The sequence below is a fragment of the Equus przewalskii genome, chromosome 6 (assembly GCF_037783145.1).
Source record: "Equus przewalskii isolate Varuska chromosome 6, EquPr2, whole genome shotgun sequence".
NCBI classification, from domain to species: domain Eukaryota; kingdom Metazoa; phylum Chordata; class Mammalia; order Perissodactyla; family Equidae; genus Equus; species Equus przewalskii.
The window spans coordinates 45,928,551-45,941,562 of NC_091836.1; the positions used below are offsets into that span (position 1 = coordinate 45,928,551).

The following is a 13,012-nucleotide window of genomic DNA, read 5'->3' on the forward strand; positions in this document are numbered from 1 at the left end:
CCGCAAATCAATCAACGTGATACACCACATCAACAAACTGAGGAATAAAAACCACATGATCATCTCAATAGATGCAGAGAAGGCATTTGACAAGATCCAACATCCGTTTATCATAAAAACTCTCAATAAAACAAGTATCAAAGGAAAGTGCCTCAACATGATAAAGGCCATAGATAACAAACCCACAGCCAAATCATACTCAATGGGGAAAAACTGAGCGCCATCCCTCTGAGAACAGGAACGAGACAAGGATGCCCTCTATCACCACTCTTATCCAACATAGTACTGGAGGTTTTGGTCAGAGCAATTAGGCAAGAGAAAGGAATAAAAGGGTCCAAATAGGGAGGGAAGAAGTGAAACTCTTGCTATTTGCAGATGACAAGATTTTATATATAGAAAACCCCAAAGAATCCATCAGAAAACTATTAAAAATAATCAACAACTACATAAAGTTGCAGGGTACAAAATCAGCTTACAAAACTCAGTAGCATTTCTATACATTAATAATGAACTAGCAGAAAGAGAAGTCAAGAATGTAATCCTTTAGACAATCTCAACAAAAAGAATAAAATATCCAGGAATAAACGTAACCAAAGAGGTGAAAGATCTGTACACTGAAAACTACAAAACATAGTTGAAAGAAATTGAAGAAAACACAAAGAAATGGAAAGATATTCCATGTTTATGGGTCTGAAGAATAAACATAGTTAAAATGTCTGTACTACCCAAAGCAACCTACAGATTCAACGCCATCCCAATCAGACTCCCAATGACATTCTTCACAGAAATAGAACAAAGAGTCCAGAAGTTTTTATGGGAGAACAAAAGACCCCAAATTGCTAAAGCAATCCCGAGAGAAAAGAACAAAACGGGAGGCATCACAATCCCTGACTTCAAAACATACTACAAAGCTACAGTAATCAAAACAGCATGGTACTGGTACAAAAATAGGTGCACAGATCAATGGAACAGAATTGAAAGCCCAGAAATAAAACCACACATCTATGGACAGCTAATCTTCGACAAAGGAGCCAAGAACATACAATGGAGAAAAGATAGTCTCTTCTATAAATGCGTTGGGAAATCTGGACAGCCACATGCAAAAGAGCGAAAGTAGACCAGTATCTTGTACCACACACAAAAATTAACTCAAAATGGATTAAAGATTTGAATGTAAGAACTGAAACTATAAAAATCCTAGAAGAAAATATAGGCAGTACACTCTGTGATGTTGGTCTTAGCCACATCTTTTTGAATACCATGTCTACTTGGGTAAGGAAAGCCAAAGGAAAAGTTAACAAATGGGATTATGTCACACTAAAAAGCTTTTGCACAGCAAAGGAAACCGTGAACAAAATGGAAAGACAACCCACCTACTGGGAGAAAATATTTGCAAATCATTTATCAGACAAGGGGTTGACATCCAACGTATATAAAGAACACACACAACTCAACAACAAAAAACCAGACAACCCGATCAAAAAATGGGCAGAGGAGATGAACAGACATTTTTCCAAGGAAGATACACAGATGGCCAACAGGCACATGAAAAGATGCTCAACATTGCTAATCATCAGGGAAATGCAAATCAAAACTACACTAGGATACCACCACATGCCTGTTCAAATGGCTATAATTACTAAGGCTAAAAATAAATGTTGGAGAGGGTGTGGAGAGAAGGGAACCCTCATACACTGCTGGTGGGAATGCAAACTGGTGCAGCCACCATGGAAAACAGTATGGAGATTCCTCAAAAAAATAAAAATAGAAATACCATATGACCCAGCTATCCCACTACTGGGTATCTACCCAAACAATTGAAATCAACAATCCAAAGTCCCATGCACCCCTATGTTCATTGCAGCACTTTTCACAACAGCCAAGACGTGGAAGCAACCCAGTGCCCATCGACTGATGATTGAATAAAGAAGATGTGGTATATATACAATGGAATACTACTCAGCCATAAAAAAGACAAATTCATCCCATTTGCAACAACATGGATGGACCTGGAGGGAATTATGCTAAGCAAAATAAGCCAGACTGAGAAAGACAAACAGCAGATGATTTCACTCATATGTGGAATATAAACAAACACATGGACAAAGACGACAGTTCAGTGGTTACCAGGGGAAGGGGGGTGGGGTGGGGCTCTGGGGGTGAAGGGGAGCACTTACATGGTGACAGTCAAGAAATAATGTACAACTGAAATCTCACATTGACATAAACTATTATGAACTCAATTTAAAAAAGAAAGAAAGGAGGAGTGTGGGTCAAAGTAAGTATGAAACACAGTCAGTAGAGGCGGCAGGACGCAGCTAGCACACAGTAGGTCTTCAGTTAACATCCCCTCCCCGATGCGTGGTGCGCCCATTGGGGCCACGTCTCCAGGCCCGGCGCTCAGGGAAGGCGTCCTCGATGAGCTGGCACGTCCACTGGGTCTTGCTCGCTGCCCTTGGGGTTGGGATTGCAGGAGGAGATTTTTACGGCCAACAATCATCGTGTGCCAGCATCACATGGTGAATTAACTCACTGATTCCCCCCGGCGGCCCTCTAAGGGGGGAGTGTGGCTGTCCTCGGTTGACAGAGGGAGGGACAGAGTCTTGATGATTTGCCCTGGGTCACCTGCTCCGGGTCACGTGCTGGGTGGTGATGGCGCCTGCCTTTCAGTGCGGCTCCAGCACGAGGGGCTCATGGCGCCCCTGCCCACGGCGGCTGCTCTCCCCCTGTGGAGCATCTACGCAGCCCCTGAGACCTTCGAGAGGCTCTTCCTCTGGGCCGAGCGCCGTGGGTGCCTGTGGGTCTGGGCAGGGACGGGGTTGGGAAAGGCCCTGGCCGTGAAAGGCCATCTATCCGTCCACAGCTGAGCTGCTCCTCCCAGACCCGGCCCCTCCCTGAGGGGCAGCTCGGTCCCCCCAGGGGCTCCGGCCGAAACCCTGGGCCCCTCCCTCTCTCTCACCCACACCCGACCCGGCAGCTCATGTGGGAATCCACCTTCACGGGTGCACCCCGACCTGCCCTCCCTGCCCCCTTCCCGGCCGCCGCGCCTCCAGCCCCCTCCTCGCTCACCTGGATGGTGCAGTCACCTCCTCCCTGGTCCCACAGCTCCTGCGCTTGCCTTCTGCAGTCTGTTCCCCCCAACAGTGGCCAGAGGGCGCCCGTGAGCACCGGGGCAGGTCAGGTCCCTGCTCTGAACCCTCGACGGGCTCCCACCTCACTCAGACCAAAAGTCAAAGGGCCCCCCGTGGCCCACAGGCCCTGCTCTCTCTGTGCCGCCCCCTCCCTGCCCCAGCCGTTCCACTCCAGCCATGCTGGCCTCCTTGGGCTGGTCCTCAAACACATCAGGCAGGCACACTGCTGCCTCAGGGTCTTTGCACGTGCTGTTTCTCTCTGCCTGAGAGACTTAAGATACGAAGATGATTTAGGTCACACCTTCACCGAGACGGCTCGGTTTAATCCCGCAGCGTGCCACAAGCCCTCCTGGGGCCCCAATCCCCTTGGCCTACCCTATTTTTCTTTTTTCTAAAGCACTTTCCACCTTCTCTCACACCATTAATTTACTTATTTAGGATATTACTTTTTATCGTCTGGCTCCCCCACTGAGTGTTAGTCCCAGGAGGCCAGGGATCTGTCTGTTACTTAATGTCCCGAGCACCTGGAAGAGAGCCTGGCACACAGCAGTTGCTCCATAAATGCTTAAGAGCAAAACTGTGCGCAGACAGAGGGCAGAGCTGGCTTATGCCTTGGTGACCGTTTCTAAAGCGAACTGTCCGCGGAAACCAGGGTCCCACCCACCTCCTCCTGGAGGCCTTCCAAGCTTGCTCCTCACAGCTCTGCGGCCTGCCCTGCACTGGGCCCAGAGCACAGGATCCGGCCCCATCGCACCTGTGGCACGACCCCCGGAGTCACCGCATGTGGCCAGGATGGGGAGACACAGGAAGGTGGCTCTGGCACTGGGGCGCTGTCAGCCTGCCCACCGGTCGACCCCCTGAGCGCTCGCTGGTCGTCCCAGCGCCGTGACTGTCAGGCCTCCCTCGCTGGAAAGCTGGGCCCGGGGTCAGGATGCTCCCCGGGGCCACAGTGGAGCCCCGGCCGCCGTCCATGCCTGGGCCGTGCGGCGGCTCGTTCCCTGGGCAGAAGCGCCGCCTGACATCCTCTGTCCTCTCCCGGCAGGATCTCCCTTCGCCCGGGCCAGCATCAAAAGTGCCAAGCTGGAGAACTCAACCTTTTTTCACAAAAAGGAGAGGAGGATGCGTTTCTACATCCGCCGCATGGTCAAAACTCAGGCCTTCTACTGGACTGTGCTCAGCCTGGTGGCCCTCAACACGCTGTGCGTTGCCATCGTCCACTACAACCAGCCCGAGTGGCTTTCCGACTTCCTCTGTGAGTACCGCCCGGCGCCCTCTCGTCCTCCTCACGCCCTATCCCCCTCTGTCTCGGGCGGTCTGCGTTCCTCCTCTGGCCCTGGTTGGGTCCGCCCTCCGTTTGGCCATGTCTGCGTGTCGGGTGGCGCCCTGTCCCCCTCTGTCCCGGGCGGTCTGCGTTCCTCCTCTGGCCCTGGTTGGGTCCGCCCTCCGTTGGGCCGTGTCTGCATGTCGGGTGGCGCTGCTGTGGCTGCTGCAGAACAGAACCCGCTTCTTCGGGCCCAAGAGCCGGGAGCTGGAGTCAGGCCACCCAGCACTCTCCTGAGCCCCGTCCGAGAGGGAGACCCCGGGGTGCTGGTGAGGGGCGAGGGGACAGAGGCAGAGGGGGAGGCAGGGCCGCGGGGCAGCCGCACAGGCGGAGGCCTGCACGCTGCTCCCAGGGCGTCTCTGGGGACGTTAAAATAAAGCATTTGTGGTTCAGAGATGGGGCTGCTTCAGGGACACAGAAGGACCTGCATGTTGTCCCCCTTTTCTCTGCCCGTTTTGGACTCTCTGCTTCCCCCCTTTTCTTTCAAACTTTCTGCTTCTTCCCCTCCTGCCCTTTTTGGCTTCCTTATGTCTGGGGTTCATTCCTAGAAGATCCCCTTTGAACAAGCGTGAGAGCATCTTGCTCCCTCGGTGGGTCCCAGGCCCTTCTGGCCTGTTCCCAGATGCCAGGAGGCAGCGTGAGGTACAAGCCAAAGGGATGCACAGGTGGGAGCAAGGCAAAGTGGGGAAATGTGGGGAGACCTCTGACCAGATTTCAAAAGTAAAGAGCTCTGAGGAATCAACAAGAGTCGCCACCTGGCAGGGAGGACGGCACACGGGGCCTGGCTCTGGCTTCTGAGCCCCAAGGGACCACATCCCAAAGCCTGTCTGTCCTCCGGCTGCCCTCCTCCCGCATCCACCGGCTTGTGGAGTCTCTACCCTTCTGACCTAGTTCAGAACGGACCCACTGGCCACTGGGGACAGTCGAGTCTTCAGCCCAGAGAGCCTGGGCGCCTGGCCCGGGTCACCCTCTCCTTGTAACCCTCATTGTTCAGTCGTGTTGGCTGACCCCCCAGGACACCCCCAGGGGCCAGTTCCCCTTCCGAGAGCCCCGACCTAGTTCCAGCCTTAGTAATTGCGTTTGGTGCCCCTGGAGTCTTACAAATGAGGACTTCTTGTCTTAACCACCCCTGAGAGTCTATTTTTAATGTTCCATATTCTCCCCACTGATCGCCTCCCTCTGTCTGTCCTGGTTCTGGAACAGAGGATTGGGACTTCCTGCCTGAAGCCTGTGTGTCTCTAAAGGCCCTTTAATTATCCCCATTTTCCAGTTGAGAAAACTGTGACACAGAGAGGTTAAGTAACTTGCCCGGGGTCACACAGCTAGTGAGTGACAAAGCCGGGATCTGAGCCCAGAGTCCAAGCTGTGTCTGATGGCACTTCCCCGCTGTGGTCACCAGGTGACCTGGGCTCTCAGCGTCTGCTGTGCCCCTAACTCTCCATGTGACCTCGGAGAAGTTAGCGCCATCGTCCCTCAATTGAAGACGTCTTGGATTATAGGGCACTCTTTCATTTTATGTGCCACTAAGAAACAAAACAATGCTGCCGTCTTAAGTGGGACCCGCCAGCTTAAGGTACACCCCAATTTCAGAGACATCATAATGGGAACAGAATGTGTGTCTTGGGGTCGATGAAGGCACTGGCTTCTCAGGGTCTCCGGTTCCTCGTCTGGGCGTCGGACTCCACGGCCCTGAGAGTCCTTCCTGACCCGCCAGTGCCACCCACAAGTGATGCTGTTGGGCGTCCCCTGCCGTCCTGCATCCCGGGGTCTCTAACGTCCGCCTGGAGCTGGCTCCTGGGATGAGCAGAGTTATGGACCCCCGTCCCTCGCTGGTGCTTTGGTCCTGGGGCCCTGGGGACCCTGGAGCTCCCCTCAGGCCGTTCCCAGGTCCTGAAAGCAGGGCCTGTCCACCAGGAATGAGGGGAAGGACTGGACGGGCCACTCCAGCACCTCCTGACAGGCTGACGCCTCGAATGCCCTCGGCCTTCAACAGCGTGAGCTGTGTGACCAAACGGACATGTCTGCAGGTGGCCCTTGTTCTTCCCTTCCCCTCACGGCCTCCTCCCCGCCCCGGCCCTTCCCGGCGCCCCGTCTGTGCCCCCACCACCACCACCAGAAAGCCCTCAGCCGGGCCTGGCTCTGGGCCATCTCTTTCCTGGAGCGAACGGTGCCCAGCATCACCGTCCCCGCGCGTGTGCGCCGTGTGCTTCCTCATCGAAGAACACACGCTTTCTCTTGCTCCAGACCTGCAGCCATCGGCCAGACAGGGTTTCCAGTTGGGAGAAAAGCCGTGCTCTAGGCCGGTTGTCTGTGATGCTCACCTGAGACCCCCACAAGGATCATTAACAGGACACCAGTGTGACGTCCATTCCTATTTTTCCTTTGGAGCTCAGGCACATAAAAGTAGATTAATCTTGAGTTTTAGATTATGACACACTGGCACCATGAGGTCATCATAGCCATTGTTATTTGGTCAGTTAGTCAGTCAGTCAGTCAGTTAGTCAGTCAGTCAGTCAGTCAGAGAATGTAGTAAGCACTCAGGCACCTTCCACCCAGCACAAAACCTGGGTCCTTGACAATAACATCCAGCTCTTGTCATCAGACCGGGGCAAAAGCAACAAGATGCAGCCCCACCGGGCTTTCCCTCACTCCTCTGAAGACTGGCCTGGGGTCGATGGGTTGGAGGGTGGGGGACAGGTGTTGCTCATCCTCGTTAGTAGACGGGACCCTGAGGCCCAGGGAAAGGAAACCAAGGCCACCAGACGCCGTCGGCTCCACCTGCCAGACAGGACGGGATTGTCGTCCACAGGACGGTCAGAGCCCCGAGCCCCGGCCGCAGCAGCTAACCTCCTCTCTGTCCCCTCCCTTCCAGACTATGCAGAATTCATTTTCTTAGGACTCTTTATGTCCGAAATGTTTATAAAAATGTACGGGCTCGGGACGCGGCCTTACTTCCACTCTTCGTTCAACTGCTTTGACTGTGGGGTAAGTGGTCCGGTTTCGGGGGGTTTTCTCCTGCTCGTGCCCAGACGGCCGATGCCTGGGGACATCAAAAGGGGAGAGGCGGGGTCCCTGGCCATGAGGGACTCGCCCGAGGGCAGGAAGGAGAGGACAGTTTCAAACACGGGCAAGCACATGCATGCAGGACTCTGCGCCCCTGCGGTGGGGGACGTGCGGACCCTCATAGAAAAGCAGGGGGCCTGGCCGTCCGTCTGTCAGAGACTCACCCCCGAGAGACCCACACAGCCGCCGGGAGACGCACACGAGGGTGTCCGAGCGGCCTTGCGTATAACACCCCAAACCAAACGACCCCAATGTCCGTCTGCAGTGGGATGACAGACGGGTTGGGGCCTAGCCGCCTGGTGGGAGACCCTGCAGGAGCCAAAGGCCCCCAGCGTGGCCACCCCGATGGCAGGGGGAGCCTCCCCTGCATAGAGGTGCATGGATGGAGGCGGACACGGGACAAAACCTGGTCCACACAGAAGGGTTCCACTCACGAAATTCAGACGGACGGAACTGAGCTAATTGGTCAGGAGTGACGCTTGGGTGCTTTCAAAAGGCAGAGAAGCCAGACAGGAAAGGGCCCGTGCTGTGCGACCCCACTCACGTGAAATGTCCAGAACTGGCACCTGTGCAGACAGACCGTAGATCCGCGCTGCCCGGGGCGGGGGGAGCTGGGGCGATGGTGCCTGGGGACAGGGTCTCCTTGGGGGGTGATAAGAATGTTCTGGAACTAGATAGAGGTGGTGGCTGTGCGACACTGTGAATGTGCTAAATGCCACTGAACTGTGTGCTTCAAACGGTGAGTTTTACGATCTGTGAATTGTATCTCAGTTTCTTTGAAATGCAAGGAAATAGTCACAACAAAATTCAGGAGGGTGGTTATGTCCACAGGGCCCCAGAGGCTTCTGGGGGGCCGACATGTCCTACTTCTCGATGTAAATGGCAGACAGTGGGCATCAGCTTTGTCATTACATGGCTCAGGAATTCTTTGCTCTCTCGAAAGCTCTTAATAAATAAAAAGCAGGGATGAGGGTGGTCTGAGGCCCCCGCCCGGCTCCCATTTGGGGTGCCAGTGGGGTGGGGTTCCTGCGAGGTTCAGGCCAAGGGCATGTTTGCAAGGCCCCTGGGCATGAGACCAGGTCCCCGCTTGCAGGTCATCATCGGCAGCATCTTCGAGGTCATCTGGGCCGTCATAAAGCCCGGCACGTCCTTCGGAATCAGCGTGTTACGAGCCCTCAGGTTACTGCGCATTTTCAAAGTCACAAAGTAAGTGGTCGGGGCTCCCTGACGCCCTGACGGGGCGGAGGCCAAGCCAGCGTGTCGGGAAGAGGGGCTCAGCAGCCCGGCCTCCGCCCGCAGGTACTGGGCATCCCTCAGGAACCTGGTTGTCTCGCTCCTCAACTCCATGAAATCCATCATCAGCCTCCTGTTCCTCCTCTTTCTCTTCATCGTTGTCTTTGCCCTTTTGGGAATGCAGCTCTTCGGCGGCCAGTAAGTACTGAGTGGATTCTCCAAGTCCGGCTTCCCCCGGGGGGCCCGGCGTCCCAAGAACCCAGGCCCAGCTCTGCACGTGGACGCTCGTGCACTTGCCCGGATGGGCGGACCGTGGCTGCCGCTCAGGCGTCCTCCTGCGGAACAGAGACGCTAGAGCCTGGAGACGGGATGCAGAGCACAGGGCCAGAAGCCCGGGAGAGGGGCCAGCATGAGATGTGTGTGTCCCCTACAGGTTCAACTTTGACGAAGGGACGCCTCCTACCAACTTCGACACTTTCCCAGCAGCAATAATGACGGTGTTTCAGGTACAGCCTCAGCCGGCCCCGCGCCGTCTCCCCAAGCCAAGCTCGGTGCCCACGTGGCCGCGTGCCCAAGGTGTGGGACTGGCCCGGCTAGCACCTCAGAGCCTTTCCAGGGGGTTCTATCTCTTTAGGGGACAGAGAATGTGTGGAAAATGTGGCTTCACTCCCCTCCCTCCCCTGGAGGGTAATTTCTAAGTGAGATCCTGAGACGGGGGCGTCGGAGGGAACCCTCCGTGAAGCGGTTCTGACCCCTCACAGAAATTACAGTTCACAGCAGCGATCGCCACCCGTGTGTCTTTAGCACAGAGCCGTTCTGTCCCCAAGGACACCGGAAGTGTCTAGAAACAGTTTTGGGTGTCGCTGCTGGAGGCGAGGGTGCTCCTAGCCGGGGATGGACCACATCCCACGCGCCCAGGACGGCAGGAGAGCCCCGAGGTCGGCAGCGGGGAGGCTGAGAGACCCCGCAGCAGGGGTCCACGTGTCGGAGCGCTTTTGCATTCACTTTATCCTCATGCACATATTGCCATATTTCATGCTGTGGGTCCCCCATGCGTGTCCCCTGGGTCCTTCCATGAGCTGCTGTCTGGCCCCTGTGTGCTCTTGCCTGAGGCTCCCGGGCGCCCGGTGCCCCCCGCCCCCGGGCACAGCGGCCGAGAAGGACCAGTGGATTTGTTGCTGAAACCCCAGGCACCCATTTCTCTCGGTCCTGGAGGCTGGAGTCCAGGACCAGGTGCCCGCAGGGTCGGCTGCTCCTGGCTCTGGACGGCCGCCTCCTCGCTGTGACCTCACACGGCAGGGAGAGACGAGGCTCGCGTCTCCTCTTCTCCCAGGGCACCCATCCCATCGCGGGCCCACCCCTGACCGCACCACACCCCATTGCCTCCCGTCTCCCAAACCGTCCCGCGAGGGTTCAGAGCCGCAGCGCAGGAACGTAGGCGCAGCTGGGGCCTACCGCGTCCCCTCGCCACCCCAGGGATGACAGGGTCCCTGGGTCACCTCTCCCTAGAGGCCGAGATGCGAGACCCTCGGGGCGGGGACGGCCCTTCCACTCGCAGACGGGCGGACTGGCCGAGGAGGGGCCGGCGGGGGCGTCTCGAGGGCCGAGGCTGAGCGGCTGCCATGTGTCTCCGTCCCTTTCAGATCCTGACGGGTGAAGACTGGAACGAGGTCATGTACGACGGCATCAAGTCCCAGGGCGGCGTGCAGGGTGGCATGGTGTTCTCCATCTACTTCATTGTGCTCACGCTCTTCGGGAACTGTATCCACCGCGGGGCTGGGGGCAGGCCTCGAGGGGTGCGAGGGGGGTTGGGACACCCAGACGCCGTCTGAGAGGCGATGCTTTCCCTGACTCGGGCCTTTGCAGACACCCTCCTGAACGTGTTCTTGGCCATCGCGGTGGACAACCTAGCCAACGCCCAGGAGCTGACTAAGGTGGAGTGGCCAGGAGACGGGTCCTGTGGCAAAGGGATGAGCTGCCCGTGGCAGATCAGCACCGAGCCAGGCGCAGGGGATGGGCGGAGTCACAGCTTCTGCCCCTGGTGCACCGGGCAGCGGGCGGGCAGGGGGTGAGGGGAGGCGGTAAGGCAGCGGAGTCGCCCAAGGAGACAGACGGCAGGCTCCCCAAGTGCCCGCGGTAGCGAGTAGGCGGCACTGAGGGACCTCCAAGGACCAGTGCAGCCCCAGGCCAGCGGGCACTGCCGCCACCCGAAGCCTGAGAGGATGGGCAGGCGGGAAGCACCCCACACGGGGCCCTGAGGCTTGGGCATGGCCACGCGTGCGGGAGCAGTAAAGAATTAGCGGATGCTCGGGGTACCGCACACTGCCGTATCTCCCTTTTGCAGAAGGGGAAACTGAGGCTCAGAAAGGCAGAGTCGCTGGCCCCAGAGGGCACAGTTAGGGCAGCTGCTGTCCACAGCATGGCAGGCTCTCAGCCCAGTTCTTGGCACACAGTGGGTGCTCAGTTAAAGGAGGCTTTGTTCGTCACATGGCACGAGCGGGACAAGGACTCAGAGCTGTCCTTGGACAGAGCTGGGGAAGGGAAGGCTGGGACTCAAACCCGGGCCTGCCAGCTCCAGAGCCTGAGTTCCCCACCCACACAGCCTGCTGGCTTCCACCCGAGGCCCGGCGGGCAGCTAACAATGAAAATAAGAATAACAGCAGCCACGGCCCGTGTGCCTGCCCGTCTCGTGTACCAGAAAGCCTGAGAGAGAGGGAGTTACTGCATGCATGTGACAGATGAGGAAACTGAGGCCCAGAGAGGAAACCACCTCGTCACGTAGCGAGGAACTGAGAGAGCAGAGATGTGACTCCTCAAACAGCAGAAAAGAGAGCAGAGCAGAGGAAATGAGGGCAGAGGAGAATCTGGGGGGTCAGGTGAGACCCGCCCATGCTCGCCACGTTTTCATTTATGGCCAGTGATGCTGAATTATCCCGGCAAAACCTGGTTCCAGGTGTCCCTTAGGGCAGCCTCAGACTCCCTGGGACTCAGGTCCACCTCCGCAAGGCACAGAGGAGGCAGCATTACTTTCAGTAACACAGCTCACATCCCTAGGATAGCCCACTAGCAGGGACGCTGGGAATGGTTGTACAGGTTGTGCACTGCACAAAGGAAGCTGGGCACCTCTTTGCAATCTGAGAAGGAGGTGTTGGGACACAGGCAGCTTGGAGCCAGCGGTGGTCCGGCCTAAGCCTTTCCCCAACAGCCCCATCGCAATGGGAGAATGTGTGCCATCTTCCTCTCAGCCTGGGGGGCCAGGCCCGGGGCCTCCCTCAGCTTTCACAGCCCTATCCCCAGCGCCTCGGGGTGTCGGGACATGCTCATGGAACCAAACCGAACTGAGCTTGCCTTGCCAACCCTCCATCTCCCGGCCCTGGCAGGAGGGAGAGAGCATTTCCTGGGCCCGGCTCCGACGGGGGGAAATGGAAGTCTCCGCCACCCCAGCACAGGCCACGGCCGGCCACCCGGGAGCCGGCTGGCACAGGGCCAGTCAGGTTCCAAGGGCCTGTCCTCAGGGACTGGTGTGGGGGAGAGGGGCTGCCGGGGGTGGGAGAGGGAGCGGGAGAAAGGCGGGCTCATCTCCCGTGAGGGCTGGACACACTCCTGCAGACGCACATCCTGTCCCTCGTTTATCCCACAGACACGCCTGGGCAGTGACGCACAGCGGGCGCCCTGGTGGTCTTTTATCTCATTTAATCTTCCCAGAAACCCCAGGACGCAGGGTCTCTGAGCCCGTTTTACAGACTTTGTCACTCATTCCAAAGCATTTATGAAGCACCTACTGTGAGCAAGGCCTGGTCTAGGAGCCAGGGCCACAGCAGCGAACAGAACAGGCAGAAATCCCGGCCCTCAGGGGGCTGACAGTCGAGTGGGACCGACAGACAAGGAGTAAATCTGTCAGATGCTGATTAGCGCTAAGGAGAAAGGGAAGTCGTGAAAGTCGGGGAGAGTTGAAATTTTCGATGAGGAGTGTGAGGCGCAGAGAGGTTAAGTGACTTGCCCAAGATCACACAGCAGGAAGTGGAGGAGCTGGGATTTGAACCCAGCGGGTCTAGAACCTGTGCCCACAACCGCATACTTGAAAGTGGGCGTGTTTCATCGTCCCCCCGGGAGCCTGTCGAAAATGCCGATTCCAGGGCCCAGCCCAGGCTCTCCAGGAGTCCTGGGGGTCCGCATTTGAGTGCTTCTGAGGCTGGTGGTCCAGGGACCCGGCTCTGAGAGATGCTGGGTGTGGCGCCAGGAGGAGGGGTGGCCGGCCGGGCCC

At 57.0% G+C, this 13,012-nt stretch overlaps 1 protein-coding gene across 5 annotated transcripts in view; it reads left to right on the forward strand.

Moving 5' to 3' along the window:
* The window catches only part of CACNA1A (calcium voltage-gated channel subunit alpha1 A), a 203,173-nt gene that overhangs the window by 107,567 nt on the left and 82,594 nt on the right, over positions 1–13,012 (forward strand). For all 5 annotated transcript variants that reach the window (XR_011541440.1, XM_070625311.1, XM_070625313.1 and 2 more), the window contains exons 11-17: positions 4,174–4,383; positions 7,325–7,437; positions 8,609–8,721; positions 8,815–8,946; positions 9,182–9,254; positions 10,392–10,509; positions 10,615–10,682. Coding sequence is in view for 4 of the 5 variants with exons in the window: in XM_070625311.1 (XP_070481412.1) it covers positions 4,174–4,383; positions 7,325–7,437; positions 8,609–8,721; positions 8,815–8,946; positions 9,182–9,254; positions 10,392–10,509; positions 10,615–10,682 (827 nt within the window). In the remaining variant the exon portion in view is untranslated. The remainder of the gene's footprint in view (positions 1–4,173; positions 4,384–7,324; positions 7,438–8,608; positions 8,722–8,814; positions 8,947–9,181; positions 9,255–10,391; positions 10,510–10,614; positions 10,683–13,012) is intronic.